At 47.5% G+C, this 24,255-nt stretch overlaps 3 protein-coding genes across 3 annotated transcripts in view; 2 read left to right on the top strand and 1 right to left on the bottom strand.

The window, feature by feature from the left end:
- LOC107982503 (zinc finger protein 658B-like) overlaps positions 1 to 20,409 on the bottom strand; it is a 75,286-nt gene extending 54,877 nt beyond the window's left edge. Inside the window, exon 1 of the mRNA XM_062966080.1 lies at positions 20,136 to 20,409. The gene's annotated coding sequence lies outside the window, so the exon portion shown is untranslated. The remainder of the gene's footprint in view (positions 1 to 20,135) is intronic.
- On the top strand, positions 3,495 to 5,494 carry LOC134294551 (zinc finger protein 436-like). Its single transcript, XM_062966085.1, has one exon. It carries the CDS (start codon positions 4,437 to 4,439, stop codon positions 5,460 to 5,462), a length of 1,026 nt encoding a protein of 341 aa, XP_062822155.1. The 5' UTR covers positions 3,495 to 4,436; the 3' UTR covers positions 5,463 to 5,494.
- A 1,894-nt stretch (positions 20,410 to 22,303) lies between the features above and the next one.
- LOC107983740 (zinc finger protein 658B-like) overlaps positions 22,304 to 24,255 on the top strand; it is a 43,575-nt gene continuing 41,623 nt past the window's right edge. Inside the window, exon 1 of the mRNA XM_062966082.1 lies at positions 22,304 to 22,406. The gene's annotated coding sequence lies outside the window, so the exon portion shown is untranslated. The remainder of the gene's footprint in view (positions 22,407 to 24,255) is intronic.

The following is a 24,255-nucleotide window of genomic DNA, read 5'->3' as shown; positions in this document are numbered from 1 at the left end:
TTTTAATTTAGGTATTAATAAGGTTTTAATTTTTCTATAATATTCCAGTCCCAGCCCATCCATTTCTGGAGTCTTCCCGGCTTTTAAATTATCTATAATTTTTCCAGTCTCTTTTTCTGGAATTAATTGTTCCATAATTGATGTTATCTGTTTCCTGTATCTTTATTTTCCAATATTTCTCAATATATTCCTCTATTTTACTTTTGGAGTTTTCTTTTGCCAAATATAGTTCTTGGTAAGATCTTGGAAAAGTTAATATTTTGTCTTCCATCCTTGTATGATTCTTACCTTCCTTGTCTTTAATGGATGTTATTAATTTTTTCCTTTCTAATGTGTGCTGCCTTGGCTAATAATTTGGAGTTTCTATTACTGTATTCAAAGTATTCTTGTTGTGAATGCGCCTTCGGAGACTGTGAATGATAGTGGTAGGATCAGGAGAGGAAGGAAAAGCCCTCGCAAGGAGGGCTCATTGGAGGATTTGTTTCGGAAAAGGGTCAGGTAGACTGATGGGGAATCTTCTGAGGAGGATTCATGTGGGGATCCTGAGGTGGAAATAGATGCTGGGGAACAGGTGTTAACGGAGGAATTGGGCACGGACTGGGCACGGGCACCGGAGATGCTTGGGGACGAATCAGGGCCCATGGATACTGCTGATGCTGGGGAAGCTTGGGTGTCTTCAGAAGCAGATCCCACTTGGTCTGCTTGAAGGAGTGAGAGGGGGTCCACAGGTGTGGATAGAGTTGGGCACGGGCAGGATGATTGGGACTCTGATGAGGAATTAGGAACGCCTGACCCAAGGGCATTGGCTGTGTGGAGTTCTGATTCAGATTAAGAAGTTGAGATACCTGCTCTTTGGGCGTGGATAGTTTGGACGCCCAGGGAGACCTGGATATATTGGGGTTGTTTGGCCATTATAAATTGCGTGTGGCAAGGTGTTGCTGGGCGCCATTGGGTTTCCTGTGTGTGTTACTGAAGACTGAACTGGGACTTTGCAACGGATGTAAATTTAATCTGGGTTATTCTGCAACGGAGGGCTGGAATTCTGTGGGTTTTCCTGGACTGCACTGTTATTGCTATTTTGTATTAGCTGCTGTTTGCCCTCGTTACTTTGGCTCTTTGTGCCATTTCGTGTTGTGACCTTCTTGGATGACTTCAACCTCTCGGACCTTGGACCGGAACTTGACTCGGCTTTGCTCTTCGCTCTCAATCCGTGGCTTGGCGTTTGCTTCTGCAGCAGCTTGGCGCTGCTGGTTTATCCTGACTTCGGACCGGCTTGACGACACTTTCCCGCTCTGCTCTTTTAACTCTTGGTTTGGTGTATGTTCCACCAGCGGTTGCTGTGAGCTCGCCAGCGTCTCACTGTTTCGCTGTCTTTGCTGCTCTCAGCTGGGAGTTCCCTAGCTCAGTTTGTGCGTTTGTTTGTTTTGAACTCCTTTTTGTACTTTTGAGTTTTGGGAAAGGTTTGTGGGCTTCAATACTGCTTGCTTAGTTCATGCCTCCGTTTTTCAGCCCATTGTGAACTTTTGGGTCAAGTTCTAGAACTTTAAGTTTAACCTGGATTATATCTCTGGCTAATCCGGATTATTTGCCAGTTCTTGTTTTTTGGTTTTTTTCCTGCTTGTTCTACTTAATAACACTGAAAGTTAAGTGTTTTAAGTCTTTTTAGTTTGTTGAGCTATTTTTTGGACTGTTGCTTTAATAAACTCTATTTTGCTCTCTAATTGGCATCTGACTTTTGACAATTCTCCATTTAAAAATATCAAAATTCTTTGTGCCTTTTCTAACTCTATTTTCTCATTGCTAATGTTTTTATATAGCTTTGTTTATCCTTTTCTAGCATATGTTTCATCTCTAATTCCTTATTCTAATCTTTTTTTCTTGTTTTCTTTAAATTTCGTTGTTTTTTAATAACATTCCTCTGGCTACTGCTTTCATTGTATCCCTTACCATCACAGTGTAGCAATTGATGATGATGATGATGATGATAAAACCTCATTTGTACCCTGCCACCATCTCTCCTAAGGGACTCGGGGCGGCTCACAGAAGCATTCCAAGTGCCCCGCATATAAACAACAATACACAAGTATAAATATAAAGACATAAGTAAAATCAACAGTACATATAAAATCCCACTAATAAAATTGTAAGAGTATGAAATTATAAAAATCCCTAAAATGCAGTAGAACCTGCGGAAGGCCAGCTAGCTGCCGTAACAGTCCAACTGCGGAGCAGTGCTTCATCAAGCTGAACATAGATTACTCAGGTCAATGGCCAGGGGTCTGAGCAGGTATCCCCGGCTTCACTAACTTTCATTAATTTTCCATATAAATTAATTTTCTTGGGAGAAGGAGAGCAAGAAAAAGGAAGAGGGAGGAAGAATAGAAGGAGGAGGAGAAGGAAGGAAGAAAAGAAGCAGGAGGAGGAAGAATACATGAAGGAGGAGAAGGATTAATTCTTATTTTAAAGGCTCAAATCCAATCAAAGGTTATTTCAGATCACTGTCCAACTACAATAGACATAGAAAAAAGAAGCAGCAGGAGGAGGAATAGAGGAAGGAGGAGAAGGAAGACAAGAAAAAAAGGAGTGGGACTAGGGGGGAAGAAGAAGGGCGAAAAGGTGGCCCCAGGTGTGGCTGCGGGTCAGAAGCGGAGAGGCATCCGTCCCTCCAAGGCCTGGCTTGGGGAGGCCAAGGTGTTGAACCCACAGAGGCCTGCCAGAAGCTGGGGCCCAAAGGGGCCCCCGAAGTGACCTGGGAATGCGTGGCTGGGCAGGAGAGGGTTCAAAGGCCTCCGCCTTTCCCCATAGAAACCCCTTTTCTTTCCTTCCTTCCCTCTCTGGCCGTGTTCCGTCTTCTCTCTCCTTCTCCGCCTTCTCTTCCTTTTGAGTTGAGCTGGGATCACGGTGGCAGCGAGGGCCAGGACCCTTCTTGAGGCAACGAGGCCTCATTTGAGGGAGGGCAAGCTCATGCCTCTCCACTGGTGGGTGCGCTGAGGGAGAAGGGCCTGGCTCCCCTCCCTGTCAGCCTCGACAGCGCCTCCTTCTCTTCGCTCAGGTGAGCGAGGACGGCAAGGAGGGGGCTGGCGAGGAGGGGGAGCCGGGCACTTTTCCCTCAGCATATCCGCCGGTGGTGAAGAATGGGGACCTCTTTGCCCTTCCTCAAGTAGGGTCTTGTAACCTCAGGGAGGTGCCCACCTTCATTCAGTCACAAGGACAAGGACTGCAAACGGTGAGGGCTGCCCATCAGCAACACCCGCCTCCCTCCTTCCCTCCCTCACCCGAGTATAAGCCAAGGGGGGCTTTTTCAACATTAAAAACATGCTGAAAAGGTCAGCTTCTGCTTGAATATACGGTATTTGTTTGCAGTTCTATCGTTAGTATTACAAACCTTCCTTCTACATCTGTCTTAACCATTTGAGAGTATGGGGAGATAGAATACCAGGCTATTTCTTTGGGAAGTTCCCTCTGAGGCCAGTTCTTCTCCCAGTCGTTTTTGTTTTCAGCTGTATAGAATCAAGGGATAACATTTCAGGCCATCTGGAGGCCCCTTGAAGTCTTCTTCCCAAAGGCATCCAGGGAAGACCTTTTCTCTCCATGGCCTCGAGTTTTCTTAGGATTTCCTTGAGCCTAGCTAGTTCTTCTTCTGTTGCTGAAAATCTTCCACTGGATGGAGGAAAAAGAGGAGTTGGCAGGAAGGAGACTTTGTGGCTGGAGCTGTGCCTGTCTTTGCATCTCATCATGGGCTCTACCGAGGGAACCATGTTTGGGTCTGACCCAGTGGCCCTCTAATATGGGGAAAGGGTTCAGTTCCTTCCGTGATTCCTTCCTTCTCTTATCCTGTCCTTCTGTGTTTCTTCCCTTCCATCTTTCCTTTCTTCTTTCCTTTTTCACTTTGTTTACCTTGAGCCAGAGGTATGCGGCTTCATGTCTAACCTTTTGCTTCTTCTTTCTTGACCAGGACATGAGAGTTCTCTGTTCCCATCCCTGCCGTGATGGGAAACGAACCAGCTTCTAGTAGATATTAAGGCATTTGGAAACCAAAGTGCAGTAAGGAAACCAGTCCTCTAGGAAAAAGGATTCCTCTCAAGGGGCTGATCCTGCAGAATTCCTACATTCACTTTGGATTATACAGTAGAACCATAGAGTCGGAAGAGACTGCATGAGGCACCCAGTCCAGGCCTCTGCCGTGCAGGAAAAGCGCAAAGTACCCCTGACAGATGAGCATCTAGCCTCTGTTTAAAAGATTCCAAAGGAGCTTTCACTACATTTTGAGGCAGAGAGTTCCACCGCTGAACAACTCTTACAGTCAGGAAGTTCTTCTTAATGTTCAGATGGAATCTACTTTCCTGTAATTTGAACCCACTGCTGTGAGTGATCAGAAAGGGAAAAACAAGAATCAAGTGTCCATTTTGGAATTAAATGTACATAGCACTATTGACATGGAGGAGAAAGCATATAAATGTATCGAATGTGGAAAGAGCTTTAGTCAGCATGGAAAGCTGAAGAGACATCAAAGGACTCACACTGGGGAGAAACCCTATAACTGCCTGGAGTGTGGACAGAACTTTGCTCATAGTTCAGGCCTACGTTCACATCAAAGGACTCACACTGGGGAGAAACCCTATAAATGCCTCGAATGTGGACAGAGCTTCTCTCATAATTCACATTTATATAGACATCAAAGGACTCACACTGGGGAGAAACCCTATAACTGCCTGGAGTGTGGACAGAGCTTTGCTCGTAGTTCAGGACTACGTTCACATCAAAGGACTCACACTGGGGAGAAACCCTATAAATGCCTCGAGTGTGGACAGAGCTTTGCTCGTAGTTCAGGACTACGTTCACATCAAAGGACTCACACTGGGGAGAAACCCTATAACTGCCTGGAGTGTGGACAGAGCTTTGCTCATAGTTCAGGACTACGTTCACATCAAAGGACTCACACTGGGGAGAAACCTTATAAATGCCTCGAGTGTGGACAGAGCTTCTCTCATAATTCACATTTATATAGACATCAAAGGACTCACACTGGGGAGAAACCCTATAACTGCCTGGAGTGTGGGCAGAGCTTTGCTGTTAGTTCAGGTCTGCGTTCACATCAAAGGACCCACACTGGGGAGAAACCTTACAAATGCCTGGAGTGTGGGCAGAGCTTTACTCTGAAGGGAAACTTACAAACACATCAAAGAACTCACACTGGGGAGAAACCCTATAAATGCCTGGAGTGTGGACAGAGCTTCGCTCGTAGTTCAGCACTACGTAGACATCAAAGGACTCACACTGGGGAGAAACCCTATAACTGCCTGGAGTGTGGCCAGAGCTTTGCTCGTAGTTCAGGACTAAGTTCACATCAAAAGACTCACACTGGGGAAAAACCATATAAATGCCTGGAGTGTGGACAGAGCTTTACTCAGGGGGGACATTTACGTTCACATGAAAGGACTCACACTGGGGAGAAACCCTAAAAATGCCTGGAGTGTGGACAGAGCTTTGCTTGTAGTTCAGGACTATGTTCACATCAAAGGACCCACACTGGGGAGAAACCCTTGAAATGCCTGGAGTGTGGACAGAGCTTTGCTCGTAGTTCAGGACTATGTTCCCATCAAAGGACCCACACTGGGGAGAAACCCTATAACTGCCTGGAGTGTGGACAGAGCTTCATTGATTGTTCAACTCTACGTTCACATCAAAGGACCCACACTGGGGAGAAACCCTATAAATGCTTGGAGTGTGGACAGAGCTTTGCTCGTAGTTCAGGACTACGTTCACATCAAAGGACCCACACTGGGGAGAAACCCTATAACTGCCTGGAGTGTGGACAGAGCTTCATTGATTGTTCAACTCTACGTTCACATCAAAGGACCCACACTGGGGAGAAACCCTATAAATGCTTGGAGTGTGGACAGAGCTTTGCTTGTAGTTCAGGACTACATTCACATCAAAGGACCCACACTGGGGAGAAACCCTTGAAATGCCTGGAGTGTGGACAGAGCTTTGCTCGTAGTTCAGGACTACGTTCACATCAAAGGACCCACACTGGGGAGAAACCCTATAACTGCCTGGAGTGTGGACAGAACTTTGCTCATAGTTCAGGCCTACGTTCACATCAAAGGACTCACACTGGGGAGAAACCCTATAAATGCCTCGAATGTGGACAGAGCTTCTCTCATAATTCACATTTATATAGACATCAAAGGACTCACACTGGGGAGAAACCCTATAACTGCCTGGAGTGTGGACAGAGCTTTGCTCGTAGTTCAGGACTACGTTCACATCAAAGGACTCACACTGGGGAGAAACCCTATAAATGCCTCGAGTGTGGACAGAGCTTTGCTCGTAGTTCAGGACTACGTTCACATCAAAGGACTCACACTGGGGAGAAACCCTATAACTGCCTGGAGTGTGGCCAGAGCTTTGCTCGTAGTTCAGGACTAAGTTCACATCAAAAGACTCACACTGGGGAAAAACCATATAAATGCCTGGAGTGTGGACAGAGCTTTACTCAGGGGGGACATTTACGTTCACATGAAAGGACTCACACTGGGGAGAAACCCTAAAAATGCCTGGAGTGTGGACAGAGCTTTGCTTGTAGTTCAGGACTATGTTCACATCAAAGGACCCACACTGGGGAGAAACCCTTGAAATGCCTGGAGTGTGGACAGAGCTTTGCTCGTAGTTCAGGACTACGTTCACATCAAAGGACCCACACTGGGGAGAAACCCTATAAATGCTTGGAGTGTGGACAGAGCTTTGCTCGTAGTTCAGGACTACGTTCACATCAAAGGACCCACACTGGGGAGAAACCCTATAACTGCCTGGAGTGTGGACAGAGCTTCATTGATTGTTCAACTCTACGTTCACATCAAAGGACCCACACTGGGGAGAAACCCTATAAATGCTTGGAGTGTGGACAGAGCTTTGCTTGTAGTTCAGGACTACATTCACATCAAAGGACCCACACTGGGGAGAAACCCTTGAAATGCCTGGAGTGTGGACAGAGCTTTGCTCGTAGTTCAGGACTACGTTCACATCAAAGGACTCACACTGGGGAGAAACCCTATAACTGCCTGGAGTGTGGACAGAGCTTTGCTCATAGTTCAGGACTACGTTCACATCAAAGGACTCACACTGGGGAGAAACCTTATAAATGCCTCGAGTGTGGACAGAGCTTCTCTCATAATTCACATTTATATAGACATCAAAGGACTCACACTGGGGAGAAACCCTATAACTGCATGGAGTGTGGGCAGAGCTTTGCTGTTAGTTCAGGTCTGCGTTCACATCAAAGGACCCACACTGGGGAGAAACCTTACAAATGCCTGGAGTGTGGGCAGAGCTTTACTCTGAAGGGAAACTTACAAACACATCAAAGAACTCACACTGGGGAGAAACCCTATAAATGCCTGGAGTGTGGACAGAGCTTCGCTCGTAGTTCAGCACTACGTAGACATCAAAGGACTCACACTGGGGAGAAACCCTATAACTGCCTGGAGTGTGGCCAGAGCTTTGCTCGTAGTTCAGGACTACGTTCACATCAAAAGACTCACACTGGGGAAAAACCATATAAATGCCTGGAGTGTGGACAGAGCTTTACTCAGGGGGGACATTTACGTTCACATGAAAGGACTCACACTGGGGAGAAACCCTAAAAATGCCTGGAGTGTGGACAGAGCTTTGCTTGTAGTTCAGGACTATGTTCACATCAAAGGACCCACACTGGGGAGAAACCCTTGAAATGCCTGGAGTGTGGACAGAGCTTTGCTCGTAGTTCAGGACTATGTTCCCATCAAAGGACCCACACTGGGGAGAAACCCTATAACTGCCTGGAGTGTGGACAGAGCTTCATTGATTGTTCAACTCTACGTTCACATCAAAGGACCCACACTGGGGAGAAACCCTATAAATGCTTGGAGTGTGGACAGAGCTTTGCTCGTAGTTCAGGACTACGTTCACATCAAAGGACCCACACTGGGGAGAAACCCTATAACTGCCTGGAGTGTGGACAGAGCTTCATTGATTGTTCAACTCTACGTTCACATCAAAGGACCCACACTGGGGAGAAACCCTATAAATGCTTGGAGTGTGGACAGAGCTTTGCTTGTAGTTCAGGACTACATTCACATCAAAGGACCCACACTGGGGAGAAACCCTTGAAATGCCTGGAGTGTGGACAGAGCTTTGCTCGTAGTTCAGGACTACGTTCACATCAAAGGACCCACACTGGGGAGAAACCCTATAACTGCTTGGAGTGTGGACAGAGCTTTGCTCGTAGTTCAGGACTACGTTCACATCAAAGGACCCACACTGGGGAGAAACCCTATAACTGCCTGGAGTGTGGACAGAGCTTCATTGATTGTTCAACTCTACGTTCACATCTGTGATGACTCATGGGCCATGTAGTCCCGTTCCCAGTACTATTGTGGCAGATGAAGAGGAAAACTTGGGTTTCCCACCGTTTCAGCCAGAATTGGAGCCCTTCCACCTGCAAGATGTTTGCCCACCAGAAGTCAGCCAAACAAGCCTTGAGCAGAAATCTCCCCCATTTTCTCGCCGGGATTATTATAATCGAGATAGAGGCGCTCGGGAGGCGACTCGCAGGAGCGCCAGGATAGCTGCCAGACAATTAGCTGATTAAGTCTGTTTCCCTTGGGAAACTTTAAGGAGTCATGCATCTGGACACAGTATGGGTTTCGTTTCTTGTTCCCCAGGGAAAGTGTTCCTTGGCGGGAAAACAAGATCCTATATAGGTGTTTGCCCGCAAAGAAATCCTTGCGGAGTCAATTCGTCACCTTGTGGAGTGAGATCGTGTGTGGACTACGCTACTCCAGTCCCTTGTCTCCAGGACCAAGTTCCAAGCCTTGTTTCACGGACCTTGTTCTAGCATCAAGCTTTCCTTGTTCCACGGACCTCGCCACGGACCCTGTTCTTGCTTATTGTCTTTTGTAGCCACGTATCAAGCCTTGTTGCCAAGAATCTAGTTTGCTTCCAGCCTTGTTGTCAAGCTTCATTGGACTAAAGGACCCTGTCATTTCCCCACACTTTGCCTGGCAAAGCGTGTGTTTCGGTTATTGGATTATAACTTTGGACTCTAATATCACATATTGGACATTGTTTTCCTGGACTATATTTGACCTTTCCTGAAAGGTCTACTTCTGAACTTTATTCTTCACCGGTTTTTATTGACTTTATATATTCTTTTAATAAAGATATTAGATAGATTCTGGTCTCCGTGCATGGTTATTGGTGCTCTGCAGCCTGGGTCCTGACAGTTTGACTCCGCCAACCTAAGCACCAATTAACCTAGACCAGAATGTCTACAGGAACCGGGACGGAAGCCCAACCACTCAGCTACACCATTTCCAAGGATGAATTAGACAGAATCCATGATACGCTCCATACGCAGGAGGGAGAAATACGGGGCTTGAAGGAGCGCGGAGCCCGTCTCCCTGCCCTAGCGCTACCAACCAAGTTTTCTGGAGAAGCTTCCAAGGTTCATGTTTTCCGTCGCCAATGCCAGGCGTACATGGAAGCCTGCCACACCGAGTTTCCCCAAGAAGGAGTCAAGGTGGCATGGATTTACAGCCTCCTAGAAGGGCCAGCGGCCAATTGGGCGACGGCGCTATTTGATGAAGCCTCCATGCACCTAAGTTCCGCGCAAAACTTCCTGAATCACCTTAAGGCGACTTGGGGGATCGAGGACAATCTAGAGGCGGCCGGCCATAAACTCCGGCGCCTTTTCCAAGGGGACAGGCCGTTGTCCCAGTACATAGCCGAGTTCCGAGTGCTGGCCCAAAACACCGGTTGGAACGATATAGCCCTCAGAGGACAGTTTCGTGAGGGTCTCAACATCGAGATGCAGGAAGAAATTTCCAAGGTGGATCCTCCAAACTCTCTTGAGAGACTTATTGACCAATGTTTACGAGCTGAAGTCATGCTTGCCAACAGAAAACAGTGGCTCCGAGGCCAGAGTGGAAGAGCAGGAGTAAAACCTCCCGCTCCCGCCAGCATTCAGCCACGTCCAGTGTGGAGACCCCCACCACCAGCCCCATACCCCAGAGGAAGCGAGGAGGAGCCGATGCAGTTGGGCAATGTGCGTCCCAGATTAGATGTTGCCGAGAAGGCCCGCCGTCAACGTCTAAACCTCTGTTGGTACTGCGGGAACGGGGGCCACTTTGCCAGAGAATGTCCAGCCAAAAGAAAGCCCGCCGCTCGCTTGGCGGCGGCGTCCTCCGCGGAGACAGAGACGGCCGAGGCGGCTGACGCAAAGCCGGCGGGGGAAGCCAGCGACCGGGCGTAGAGAGGCTCGCCAACCCGGTCAAAAACCCCACTCAAGAGCCGCAAACCGGGGTCCTATTCCTCCTAGTGGTCACCTTGTGGTCAGCGAAAAAAGGACCCGTCATGATCCATGCCATGATAGACTCAGGAGCAACAAACAATTTCATCGACAGGGAGTATGCCGACTCTCTGGGATTACAATATCACGATTTCAAGAACGCCCGGGTGGTGCAAGCCATAGATGGCCGTCCCCTAAAGACAGGTCCAGTAAGCCAATGGACTGAACCCACCAGAATGTGGATAAGGGAACGCATGGAAGAGATTTCCTTCTTTGTTACCGAGGTCCCTCACTTCCCTGTGATTTTGGGAATTCCATGGCTGACACTCCACGACCCCAACATCTCCTGGACCAACAGAGAACTGCAGTTTGCTTCTAAATATTGCCAAAACCATTGTCTTGTAGCCAAGGTCTGTCATGCCACAGACGCTGAACCCATCATCACCTTGCCCAAGAAATACTCAGACTTTTGGGATGTGTTCAATGAAAAGGAAGCCGAGAAACTACCCCCGCATAGACCCTAAGATTGTGCCATTGACTTGGTGGAGGGGGCCCCGATCCCACAAGGGCATCTCTACTCCCTGACTGAACCAGAGCAAGAAGCTCTCAGGGAGTTCATAGAATCAAACCTTCGCAAGGGGTTCATCAGACCCTCTCAATCCCCAGCCGCTTCCCCAGTGATGTTTGTGAAAAAGAAGTCAGGGGACCTACGCTTGGTTGTGGACTATAGAGCATTGAACAATATCACAAAGCGGAACCGCTATCCCCTGCCTTTGATCTTGGATCTATTAGACCGGCTTCGAGGGGCCAAGGTTTACACCAAGCTGGATCTTCGGGGGGCTTATAATCTAGTTCGCATCAGGGAGGGGGACGAGTGGAAAACCGCCTTCCAGACTAAATTCGGATTATTCGAGTCCCTAGTCATGAATTTCGGTTTATCCGGAGCTCCCGCAACGTTCCAGCACTTTGTCAATGACATTTTTCAGGATTATCTAGATCGGTTCTTGATCATATACCTGGACGATTTTTTGGTGTTTTCTAGATCACAATCAGAACATGAGAAACATGTCAGAATGGTGTTGCAACGATTGCGGGATCATGGACTATATGCCAAGTTGGAAAAATGCGCTTTTGATCTACAAGAGGTAGATTTCCTGGGATACCGTGTCTCGCCACTAGGGCTCTCCATGGACCCGGCAAAGGTTTCAGCAGTATTGGAATGGCGGGCGCCAACCAACAAGAAAGAGGTGCAGCGCTTCTTGGGGTTCGCGAACTACTACCGCAAGTTCATTCCAGACTTTGCCCGCTGGTCTGACCCAATCACCAGCTGCATCCGTGGAAAACAGCCTTTCCGCTGGACGGAGCAAGCAGAGAAAGGGTTCCAGCAACTAAAGAAGTTATTCACGTCCCAGCCAATTCTACAGCACCCTGATCCTAAAACCCCTTTTGTTGTGCAGGCTGGCGCCTCCGATGTGGCAATTGGGGCTGTACTCATGCAACCAGTGGGAGAACATCTTCATCCTTGTGCCTTTTACTCCCGTCAACTAACAGCCCCAGAGAGAAATTACACTATTTGGGAGAAGGAACTTTTGGCCATAAAGGCAGCCTTTGAAAATTGGAGACATTGGTTAGAAGGGGCCAAATTTCCCATTGAGGTCCATACTGACCATCGTAATTTGGAACACCTAAGAACTGCCCGCAAGTTAAATCAGAGGCAGCAGCGCTGGGCTTTGTTTTTTGAGCGCTTTGACTTCCAGATCCATTATGTAACCCCAGCTCAGACCAAGCAAACAGATGCTCTATCACGGAAACCAGAGTATGCTGTAGGACGCAGAGAGACCTTCGAATCCCAATTGCTGCAGCCCGAGAACTTTGCCACGCTCACAGTGGGAAACACCAAATCCACTGCAGTTGAACCAACTCCCTCTACTCCAGGACCCCTTTGTGCTCAAGAAATCCGAGCCAGTCAACAGGCGGATGCCTGGGCTCAGGACCAAATTCGCCAAGGACTACGTTTCCCTTTCTCACTTAAGGATGGGTTACTATGCTACAGAAATCATGTCTACATCCCTCCAGGATCAGGCAGAGAAAAGGTACTTCACCTATGTCATGACTGCAAGCCAGCAGGGCATTTTGGACTATTCAAAACCATGCATTTGATCCTACGAGATTTTTGGTGGCCCAAGATCCGCAAGGATGTAGAAAAATACGTCAATACCTGCCCGGTATGCCAGCGTTCCAAGACAAGAAGGGAGAAGCCCTCAGGGCTACTGCATCCCCTTCCTACTCCATCTCGTCCATGGGAGATAATTTCTGCGGATTTTATCACCGACCTACCACCCTCCCTTGGATATACCACGATCCTAGTGGTGGTGGACCTTTTCACCAAGTTGGCCCACTTCATTCCTTGTGATGGCCTTCCCACGGCCAAAGAGACTGCAGATTTATTCCTTCAGCATGTTTTCCAACTACATGGATTGCCCAAGAGTTTAGTCACTGACCGTGGATCTCAATTCACCTCTCGTTTCTGGAAGGCACTACAAAAACGATTGGGCATAGACTCTCGTTTATCCTCAGCTCATCATCCCCAAACAGATGGGCAAACGGAGCGCACCAATGCCACTTTGGAACAATACCTTCGCTGTTATGTAAACTATCAACAGGACAATTGGGCTTCCATATTACCTCTGTCAGAGTTTGCCTACAACAACGGTGTCCAGGCTTCAACCAAGGAAACCCCGTTCTTTGCGAACTACGGCTTCCATCCACGTTTCTTTCCTCCTGTCATTGAAACCTCAGAAGACCCTGCAGCAGAGGACTGGCTGCAGGAACTCACAGTGGTGCAACAACTATTGCTCCAGCAACTGGACCAAGCCAAGGAGGACTATAAACGCCACGCTGACAGCCATCGCCAGCCGGGCCCCGAAATCAAGGTAGGAGATCGGGTTCTGCTGTCCACTCGCTTTTTGCCCTCCCACCATCCCTGCCGGAAAATAGATGCCCGTTTCATTGGTCCCTACCCAGTGGTGGCGCAACTTAACCCCGTGACTTTCAAACTCCAACTTCCGCGCTCTATGCGCATTCATCCAGTGTTTCATCGCTCCCTGCTCCTTCCGGCGGATGGTGTGCGCCCTGATGCAGACCGGCCGGCCCCCACTCCTGTTTTGGTGGATGGGGAGGAGGAATTCGAGGTTCAGGACATTTTGGATTCTCGCTTCCACCGCCGCCGCCTTCAGTATCTCATTGACTGGGTGGGTTTTGGCCCCGAAGAACGCTCTTGGGAAGACGCTTCCACAGTCCATGCCCCCGATTTAGTCCGCCGCTTCCATCAGGCCTACCCTGCCCAGTCGCGGCCCCGCACCTCGGGAAGAGGGCCCATTTTGGAGAGGGGCCTTGAGGAGGGGGATAGTGTGATGACTCATGGGCCATGTAGTCCCGTTCCCAGTACTATTGTGGCAGATGAAGAGGAAAACTTGGGTTTCCCACCGTTTCAGCCAGAATTGGAGCCCTTCCACCTGCAAGATGTTTGCCCACCAGAAGTCAGCCAAACAAGCCTTGAGCAGAAATCTCCCCCATTTTCTCGCCGGGATTATTATAATCGAGATAGAGGCGCTCGGGAGGCGACTCGCAGGAGCGCCAGGATAGCTGCCAGACAATTAGCTGATTAAGTCTGTTTCCCTTGGGAAACTTTAAGGAGTCATGCATCTGGACACAGTATGGGTTTCGTTTCTTGTTCCCCAGGGAAAGTGTTCCTTGGCGGGAAAACAAGATCCTATATAGGTGTTTGCCCGCAAAGAAATCCTTGCGGAGTCAATTCGTCACCTTGTGGAGTGAGATCGTGTGTGGACTACGCTACTCCAGTCCCTTGTCTCCAGGACCAAGTTCCAAGCCTTGTTTCACGGACCTTGTTCTAGCATCAAGCTTTCCTTGTTCCACGGACCTCGCCACGGACCCTGTTCTTGCTTATTGTCTTTTGTAGCCACGTATCAAGCCTTGTTGCCAAGAATCTAGTTTGCTTCCAGCCTTGTTGTCAAGCTTCATTGGACTAAAGGACCCTGTCATTTCCCCACACTTTGCCTGGCAAAGTGTATGTTTCGGTTATTGGATTATAACTTTGGACTCTAATATCACATATTGGACATTGTTTTCCTGGACTATATTTGACCTTTCCTGAAAGGTCTACTTCTGAACTTTATTCTTCACCTGTTTTTATTGACTTTATATATTCTTTTAATAAAGATATTAGATAGATTCTGGTCTCCGTGCATGGTTATTGGTGCTCTGCAGCCTGGGTCCTGACAACATCAAAGGACCCACACTGGGGAGAAACCCTATAAATGCCTGAAGTGTGGACAGAGCTTTGCTCGTAGTTCAGGACTACGTTCACATCAAAAGACCCACACTGGGGAGAAATCCTATAACTGCCTGGAGTGTGGACAGAGCTTCATTGATTGTTCAACTCTACGTTCACATCAAAGGACTCACACTGGGGAGAAACCCTATAAATGCTTGGAGTGTGGACAGAGCTTCTCTCATAATTCACATCTACATAGACATCAAAGGACTCACACTGGGGAGAAACCATAGAAATGCATGGAGTGTGGACAGAGCTTTTCACGGAATAACATACATAGACATCATAGAATTCAACCTGGAGAGAATGGTGTTAATTGACCCGAGAGTGTCATTCTAACATGTACAAAAGCAACTCTTGCACATTTTGGAAATTCAAGCTCAAAGTTGGGACATTTCATCACATGTGGTGTATTGTAGAAAGATTGAACTAAAATATGTTCCATTCTGGAAGTAAACAAGGTTACATGAAACTAGAGTTTTATATGCTGAGAATGTTGGATGATCAATTAGAATGAAAGCATGGGTAGTTACTGCGAGATACTCAAGTAAGAATTGACTGTACACAGGGATAGAAGGAATGTTTTATTCCAAAGCAAAAACAATGGCTTATGAAGACCTGCAAATTAGCCACATCGAACTAACTGACAACATGCACAAATGTCAGTTGTAATAGGTATTAATTGGAAGAGTGTTATCAGAAATAGAAGTGTTGTTATATTATCTAAAGGGAGTAGAATAATGAAAGATAAAAATTAACAGATAGAATGAGGCTTTTAGGCACGTATCCCTGTCTGTTTGTTAGTTCAGTTGTGTGTCTATGTAGGTCACTGTTTTGCTAGTGTGTTAGTTTCTGATTTAGTTTTGTATCTTATGTAGTAGTTAGTTTCATGTTCAGTTGAAGCATTATAAATTATTTCTGCCTTCCTTGTATTGTTACTTTTAATTTTCAATGTTTTTATTTTCAAAAAATAGGGTGATTTATAAGGGTCAAAACGGCTGAAACTGGAGGGGTGGGTAGAAATGACTGACTTATCGATTTTCTGTATTTGAAAACAAATTGTAATGCTTAGAACCGCTATTACGAATTGTGATGCATGTTAACTATATAACTATATAAAATGGATTATAGTCATATAATTGACACTGAATCAGACATGTATACAATAAATTAGTCTTGATGTATCAAGGGTGTGTGTGTGTGTAAGGAACTGGAGTGTTTGTGTGGGTGTTTTGGGACTTCCAAAAAATGAAGGAATTACTGAGCGGCATTCCATGGACGCCGATATTAAAAAACAAGGGAGTTAAGGATGGATGGGAGTTTTTCAAAAGTGAAATACTCAAGGCGCAAATGCAAACAGTGCCAACAAAGAAGAAAAATAAGACAAGTGCAAAGAAGCCAGAATGGATGTCCAAAGAACTTCTAACTGAGCTAAAGCTCAAAAGTGACATGCACAAGAAGTGGAAAAGGGGAGAAATCACCAAAGAAGAATTCAAACGTATAGCCAACACCTGTAGGGAAAAGGTTCGCAAGGCTAAAGCGCAAAATGAGCTCAGGCTTGCCAGGGACAGAAAAAACAACAAAAAAGGCTTTTTTGCTTACGTTGGTAGAAAAAGGAAGAAAAAGGAGGCGATAGGGCCATTGCAAGGAGAAGATGGGGTGATGGCGACAGGGGACAGGGAAAAGGCAGAACTGCTCAATGCCTTCTTTGCCTCGGTCTTCTCAGAAAAAGAAAGCCATCTTCAACCTCAGCAACACGGAATGGACGAAGGATTGGGGGAAATCCAACCCCAAATAGGGAGACACGTTGTCCAGGAACACCTGGCCTCTCTAAACGAATTCAAGTCCCCAGGGCCAGATCAGCTACACCCAAGAGTACTGAAGGAACTAGCGGAAGTTATTTCAGAACCACTGGCGATCATATTTGAGAGTTCTTGGAGAACGGGAGAAGTCCCAGCAGATTGGAGGAGGGCGAATGTGGTCCCTATCTTCAAGAAAGGAAAAAAGAACGACCCAAACAATTACCGTCCGGTCAGCCTCACATCGATACCAGGCAAGATTCTGGAAAAGATCATTAAGGAAGTGGTCTGCGAACACTTAGAAACAAATGCGGTCATTGCTAATAGTCAACACGGATTTACCAAAAACAAGTCATGCCAGACTAATCTGATCTCTTTTTTCGATAGAGTTACGAGTTGGGTCGATACAGGGAATGCTGTGGATGTAGCATATCTAGATTTCAGTAAGGCCTTCGACAAAGTCCCCCACGACCTTCTGGCAAGGAAACTAGTAAAATGTGGGCTAGACAAAACTACGGTTAGGTGGATCTGTAATTGGCTAAGCGAACGAACCCAAAGGGTGCTCACCAACGCGTCGTCTTCATCATGGAAAGAAGTGACAAGTGGAGTGCCGCAGGGCTCCGTCCTGGGCCCGGTTCTGTTCAACATCTTTATTAACGACTTAGACAAAGGGTTAGAAGGTACGATCATCAAGTTTGCAGACGACACAAAACTGGGAGGGATAGCTAACACTCCAGAAGACAGGAGCAGAATTCAAAACGATCTTGACAGACTAGAGAGATGGGCCAAAACTAACAAAATGAAGTTCAACAGGGACAAATGCAAGATACTTCACTTCGGCAGAAAAAATGGAAATCAAAGATACAGAATGGGGGACGCCTGGCTTGACAGCAGTGTGTGCGAAAAAGACCTTGGAGTCCTCGTGGACAACAAGTTAAACATGAGCCAACAATGTGATGCGGCTGCCAAAAAAGCCAATGGGATTCTGGCCTGCATCAATAGGGGAATAGCGTCTAGATCCAGGGAAGTTATGCTCCCCCTCTATTCTGCCTTGGTCAGACCACACCTGGAATACTGTGTCCAATTTTGGGCACCACAGTTGAAGGGAGATGTTGACAAGCTGGAAAGCGTCCAGAGGAGGGCGACTAAAATGATTAAGGGTCTGGAGAACAAGCCCTATGAGGAGCAGCTTAAAGAGCTGGGCATGTTTAGCCTGCAGAAGAGAAGGCTGAGAGGAGACATGATAGCCATGTATAAATACGTGAAGGGAAGTCATAGGGAGGAGGGAGCAAGCTTGTTTTCTGCTGCCCTGCAGACTAGGACACGGAACAATGGCTTCAAACTACAGGAAAGGAGATTCCACTTGAACATCAGGAAGAACTTCCTCACTGTGAGAGCTGTTCGACAGTGGAACTCTCTCCCCGGGGCTGTGGTGGAGGCTCCTTCCTTGGAGGCTTTTAAGCAGAGGCTGGATGGCCATCTGTCGGGGGTGCTTTGAATGCGATTTCCTGCTTCTTAGCAGGGGGTTGGACTAGATGGCCCATGTGGTCTCTTCCAACTCTACTATTCTATGATTCTATGATTCTAGAAGAAACAGGCCTCAAAAGAAAATGGAGTCCACGCAGAGTCTGACATGGGATGGACTTGGCGGGTGAAGCAAGGAATCAGCAAGGCGTCTCTCACCTGGCAAGACGGAATGAGGGTCCAGGAAGGCCTATCCGAATAACCACGGGCAATGAAGTGTGCAGCTGGCACCCCATACGTCATGCAGCCTGAGACTGAGCATGTTTTGAAACCAGGCCGTAAGAACAGAAGGAACCGAAAGAAGGACGAAACTTTAGGCCAGGGGTCCTCAAACTTTTGAAGTGGGGGGCCGGTTCACGGTCCTTCAGACTATTGGGGGGGTGGACTATGAAGAAATAGTCCAAAATTAGGATTGTTGTTGTTGTGTGCCTTCAAGTCATTTCAGACCTAGGACAACCCCAAGTCTAAAGTTCAGGACAGGGGCCAGGTAAATGACCTTGGGGGCCGCATCTGGCCCACGGGCCTTCGTTTGGGGACCCCTGCTTTAGACTATCAAATGCAAGGGCCTCAAAGATCCAGCACGCTTTCCGGAACCGCCGAGACCACGTCTGTCGGGAGAACGTGATCACCTCTTCCGAGCAGGGCCTGTGCGTGAGAATATGGATGTGTGGGTCTGCGTGTGGGTGAGAGCTCTCTCGGGATGTGATTTTGATATGATTCTGATGTGAATGTCAATAAATGTTACAATGAAAGTGTTAAAACCAAATTTGGCCTCTGAGCCTCATTGATCCATCACGATTCCTTAAACACTCTGCATCCATCAAAAGAACAGGAACCCTTTCGGTTCATAACACTTGTATTATTATTATTATTCTGTTAATATGTTTATATTATTGTTATATTATTAAATTCTATTAATGTATTATATTATTTATTATAGGATTATTCTATATTTTTCTATTCTTTATTTTTCTATTCTATTTCCCTATTATTATACTATTCTGTTGTTGTTTCTTCATTCGGTCCCTTCCGGCTCTTGGTGACCTCCTGGACCAGCCCAGGCCAGAGCTCCCTGTCGGCCGAGGCCACCCGCACCTCCTTCAAGGTGGAGTCAGTTCCTTCAAGGATGCCATCCACTCATCTTGCCCTCGGTCGGCCCCTCTTCCTTTTATTTATTCATTTAATTAATTAACTTATACACCGCTCTTCCTCTTACATTTTCCCCATCATCATTCTCTTCTCCAAACTTTCCTGTCTAATCATAACATGGACCAGGGTTCTCCATTGCTGCCCCCAGTGGCACAGCCGGTTAAACCGCTGAGCTGCTTAACTTTCTGACTGAAAGGTCAGCGGTTCAAATCCAGGGAGCGGGGTGAGCTCCCGCTGTTAGCCTCAGCTCCTGCCAACCTAGCAGTTCGAAAACATGCCAATGTGAGTAGATCAATAAGTACCGCTCCGGCGGGAAAGTAACGGCGCTCCATGCGGCCATGCTGGCCACATGACCTTCGAGACGTCTATGGACAATGCCGGCTTTTCGGCTTAGAAATGGAGATGAGCACCAACCCCCTGAGTCGGACACGACTGGATGTAACGTCAGTGGAAGTCTTTACCTTTTACTTTATAAAATGTTTATTATATATTATTGTATTCCTTTTATGTGCTTGTGGACGTAAGCGTTTCTTGCGGTTTTTGGCTATTCCTGGGTTGTATTGCCTTGGAATCTGATTGAGGGATTTGAACTCCTGTTGGATGTTGCTTCTTGCTAAACCCTTTTGGGATATACTTCCTTTTTCCCCGTTCTGGAATTTTCCCAATCTTTTCGATATTTTACACTAAACTGCTTGCTTCTCCCTCTTCTGGGCTTTGGTGTGGGGCTGTGATCATTGGGGTTTCCAGGCCTGGGGGGCATCAATCTCCTGCCCCCTCTCACCGAAGGGAGTCGGAGCGGCTTGCAACAATATAAACAGTATAAACAAAGTCAATGAGGATAAATATAGAAACAATCTAAAGGTTAAGTAAACAACAACAAAGCAAAATACATAGAAAATGCAAACGAACCTTATTAAGTACGGACCAAGAGGTGTCATCCATAAATAAGATAAGATACAATAGAATAAGCAATACTTACCCAATGCTCCCATGAAAACATGTCTACAGATGGCACCAAATTCCAAAGCTCCGGATGAGCTCACCCAGCGGTTTCATGTCGATGTCCAATAACATGGGGGAAGGAATCGAGCCTTGCGGCACCCCACAAGCCAAAGGCCAAAGGTCCGAGCAGGTGTCCCCCAGCACCCCCATCGGGCGCCTCTCAGAGCCCCCTTTGTCCCTACAAAGCAAAGCCAAAGGGGTCATCAGCCCCCAAGAAAGCCATGTCATTGAGAGTGAACCCTACAAAACCCCACAACGCAATGACTAAGGGGCCGAGAAGGTGTCCCCCAAGTCCTGTTCCCGCCAGGCATCCCAGAAGGAGACCGTGGTCTACAGTATTGAAGGCCGCTGAGAGGTCCAAGAGAACCAAGAGGGACACCCTCCCCCCCCGCCGAGTTCCCTATGCTTCCCTCCCCACATGAGGAGTGAAAAAGACTCACCGGGATGTGCACCAAACCAGGCGACAAAAGCAACGGGCAAGGAGCAAGAACCAAAGAGAGAGAGATAGCGACTGCCTGCCATCCTTCCTGCTGTGAACAGGAAAGTGAGCTTCCTAAGGGAACGGCCTTCAGAGGGAGATGCTGCAGCGCATCACAAGGGTCTCCATGGCACCCCCTGCAGGCACGGAACAGCCATCCAGGGAGGGAGGGGGGAGGGAGAGCTCCACTGATGGACAGGACCAGAGGAGGGGCAGGACAGGAAAGCCATTATCACAATATATAATAATCATAATAATATAATATTACAAAAGGAATATAATAATATATAATATAATATTATAATAATTACTATATTATATCATAATTGTAATTTGACTTTGGTCAAAGCACAGGATCATATATTTTGGCAAAGGGTAGATTTGCGTGAAGCCCAAAAGAGTGGATCGACGACAAATCGGATAAGATAATGATAATATTGTATTATATTATATTATATTTATTTATTTATTTACAGCATTTATATTCCGCCCTTCTCACCCCGAAGGGGCCTCAGGGCGGATCACATTACACATATTAGGCAAACATTCAATGCCTTTTAACATAGAACAAAGACAAACAACAACATAGCTCCGAGCGGGCCTTGAACTTATGACCTCCTGGTCAGTGATTCATCGTAGTTAATTGCACTGGCTTGCTCTCCCGTCTGCGCCACAGCCCATATTATAATGATCATATCCTATCTGATTTGATGTCACTAATATAGTAATAATCATATATATGATAATATAATAATTGTAATATATTATAATGACATGATATATATTATAAAAGAATAATGCAATGTAATATAATATTTCATAATAATATATCACACTTTAACACTATAATAATAAATTAATAATAATATATAATACTCAAATATAACAATTCTATTATAATATAAAATATATTATATTGTAAAACAATAATGTAAGGCTGCAGAAGGAAAGGGGGGTTCACTGGGACCTCATGCCGTGGCCGTCAGTCACGAAGGAAGGAAGGAATTCTCATGTATTGCAATGGTTATATTATTGTATAATATAGTGTAGCGTTATAACTTTGAATCATTATAATATGATTATTATATTATAGTATTATTATATATTTTTATTATTATACTGTTATAATATATTATTATATTATTATCAAATAATATTATAATATTATTATTATATAACAATGTATTGTAACACTATAATAATAACCCGGCGTTGCTCAGGTGCTTTGACAAAGTCAGTGTTTCCATGGTCCCAAAGGCCTGAGGTTGTGGGCGACCTCCCCCTCCCTCCCTCCCTCCCTCCCCTCCGGCCAGGTCCACCCCAGAATCTCCCTCAGACGGAGCTTCTCCCCTTGGGCGCCTTGGCTGAGGAGCCTCCCGGGCGGGGCTCAAGGGCGAACTACAGCTCCCAGGAAGGCAGGCAGTCTCCCGCCCTGGCCCCTCCCCTCCCCTCCCCTCCGGCCTCCCTCCCTCCGCGGCCTCTCCTCGGCCAGGCCTGCCCAGCGGGGCCTCCTCCCTCTCGGCGTGGCCTCACAGGCCTCGCTCGGACCACGGAAGCCCTTCCTCGCCGCCCGTCAATCAAGGCCGGAGAGCAGGACGCAGCCAATGGGGTTCCTCCGGTGGGCGGGGCTTCCCGGGCTCAGCCAATGGGAGGGGGCGGGGGCGGGCTCCGGGGAAGGAGGAAGACGAGGAGGAAGATGGCGGCGTCTCGCCTCGCCTGAGGCCTGGTCTGTGTCTGTGAGGCGGGAAGGAAGAGGACGGAGAGAGAGAGGTCTGTGGGGAGAGGGAGGCTCGCTGGGGTGTCCGGGGGGGAGGCGGAGGGGCCCGGCTCGCTTCGGGATGTGAGGGAAGGGAGGCCGCGGGAGGGCGTGTGGGCGGAGGAGGGCGGGGGGGTGGGAGGACTACAACTCCCAGAATCCCCTCCTCCCAAGACGGGTCTCCACGGGACGCCTCTCGGGCTCGAAGGTCTGCTCCAGTGGTTTCCCTCCATCTGTTTATCCCGCTATGTTTACATTGTCCATCTGCTCTGTTGTTTATGGGATTTCAATACGTTGTCAGCCGCTTTGGGTCCCCTGAGAGAAAAGAGAGGGATGTAAATAGACATCTATTATTACTATTGTTGAACCAGGCCTGCGTGCACATCTGCCCGTGTGGGGCCTGTCTGCCAAGCCCGGTCCAGGCCTGCCCTCCTCCGGGTCCCCTCCTTCCTGGCTGCGGGTGGAGAACTGCCCCTCCCCGGACCCAGGCCCGTTCCCCTCACTCCCCGCAGGGTCTTCAGGCGGCGACGGGGCTTCTCTGGGCCAAGTCCGGTCCCAGTCCATGGTCAGTGGGGGTCCCGGGGTGGCTGGTGCAGGAGAACTCCCACTCCCATCGAGGCCCCCTTATTGATGCCCAGAGGGGAGGGGACGTGGGGAGGGGCCACATCCGAGGGAGAGCCTGAGGGGCCACATCCGCCCCCCTGGCCTTGCGTTGCCCGTGCCTGCCTGGGGGGGGGGGGGGGGAGCGGGGGTAAATCAAGGGAGAGGACCCGCCTTCTGCACAAGCCCTTGCCCTGCCCTCTCGAATCTGAACATGCCCACTTTTCCCGCTTACTGGTCGGTTGATGTCAGTTGATTATGTCCTTTTATGATGTTCTTACTTTTTCTGGTTTCGGTTCTCATTGTATTGTTCATTTGTTATATGTTTTTAATTGTGTTTTAATAATAATAAGAATAAGAATAACTTTATTTTTATACCCCACCTCCATCTCCCCGAAGGGACTTGGGGCAGCTTACGGGGGGCCAAGCCCAAGTGGTACAAACATTGTAATAAAACAGACTGATAAAACATAATAAAATCACATTAAAAATAAAACATGGCTTCATAAAAGACCTGAGGACGCTCATAAAAATGACCTGGAGGCCTTGTTTACGCAAGCTGCCCCGAGTCCCTTCAGGGAGAGAGATTCTGGTAGAATATAATAATAAAGATGTTGTTGTTGTTATTATTATTATTATTATTAAGGTAAAGCTTTTCCCCTGACATTAAGTCCAGTCATGTCTGACTCTGGGGGTTGGTGCTCATCTCCATTTCTAAGCCAAAGAGCTGGCGTTGTCCATAGACACCTCCAAGGTCATGTGGCTGGCATGGCTGCATGGAGCGCCGTTACCTTCCCGCCGGAGCGGTACTTATTGATCTACTCACATTGGCATGTTTTTGAACTGCTAGGTTGGCAGGAGCTGGAGCTAACAGCAGGCGCTCAAGCTGCTCCCAGGATTTGAACCTGGGACCTTTCAGTCTGGAAATTCAGCAGCTCGGTGCTTTAACACCGCCACCGGGGCAATATATTGTGTGTGTGTGTGTGTGTGTGTGTGTGTGTGTATATATATATATATATATATTGTATATATATTGACATCTATATATTGTACATACAATATATAGATGTCAATATCTATATTTTCCAATTCCCAATCACTTCCTTGTTCCTTCCTTCCTCCCTCCCTCCCCCCACCTCACTCCATTCTTCAGTGTGTTAAACCGCTGAGCTGCTGAACTTGCTGACTGAAAGGTTGGCAGGTTCGAATCTGGGGAGCGGAGTGAGCTCCCGCTGTTAGCCCCAGCTTCTTCCATCCTAGCAG

Source organism: Anolis carolinensis, unplaced genomic scaffold, assembly GCF_035594765.1.
Source record: "Anolis carolinensis isolate JA03-04 unplaced genomic scaffold, rAnoCar3.1.pri scaffold_17, whole genome shotgun sequence".
Classification (NCBI taxonomy): Eukaryota; Metazoa; Chordata; class Lepidosauria; order Squamata; family Dactyloidae; genus Anolis; species Anolis carolinensis.
Note: the sequence above shows the minus strand (reverse complement) of the source record. Positions and strands in the feature narration are given on the sequence as shown.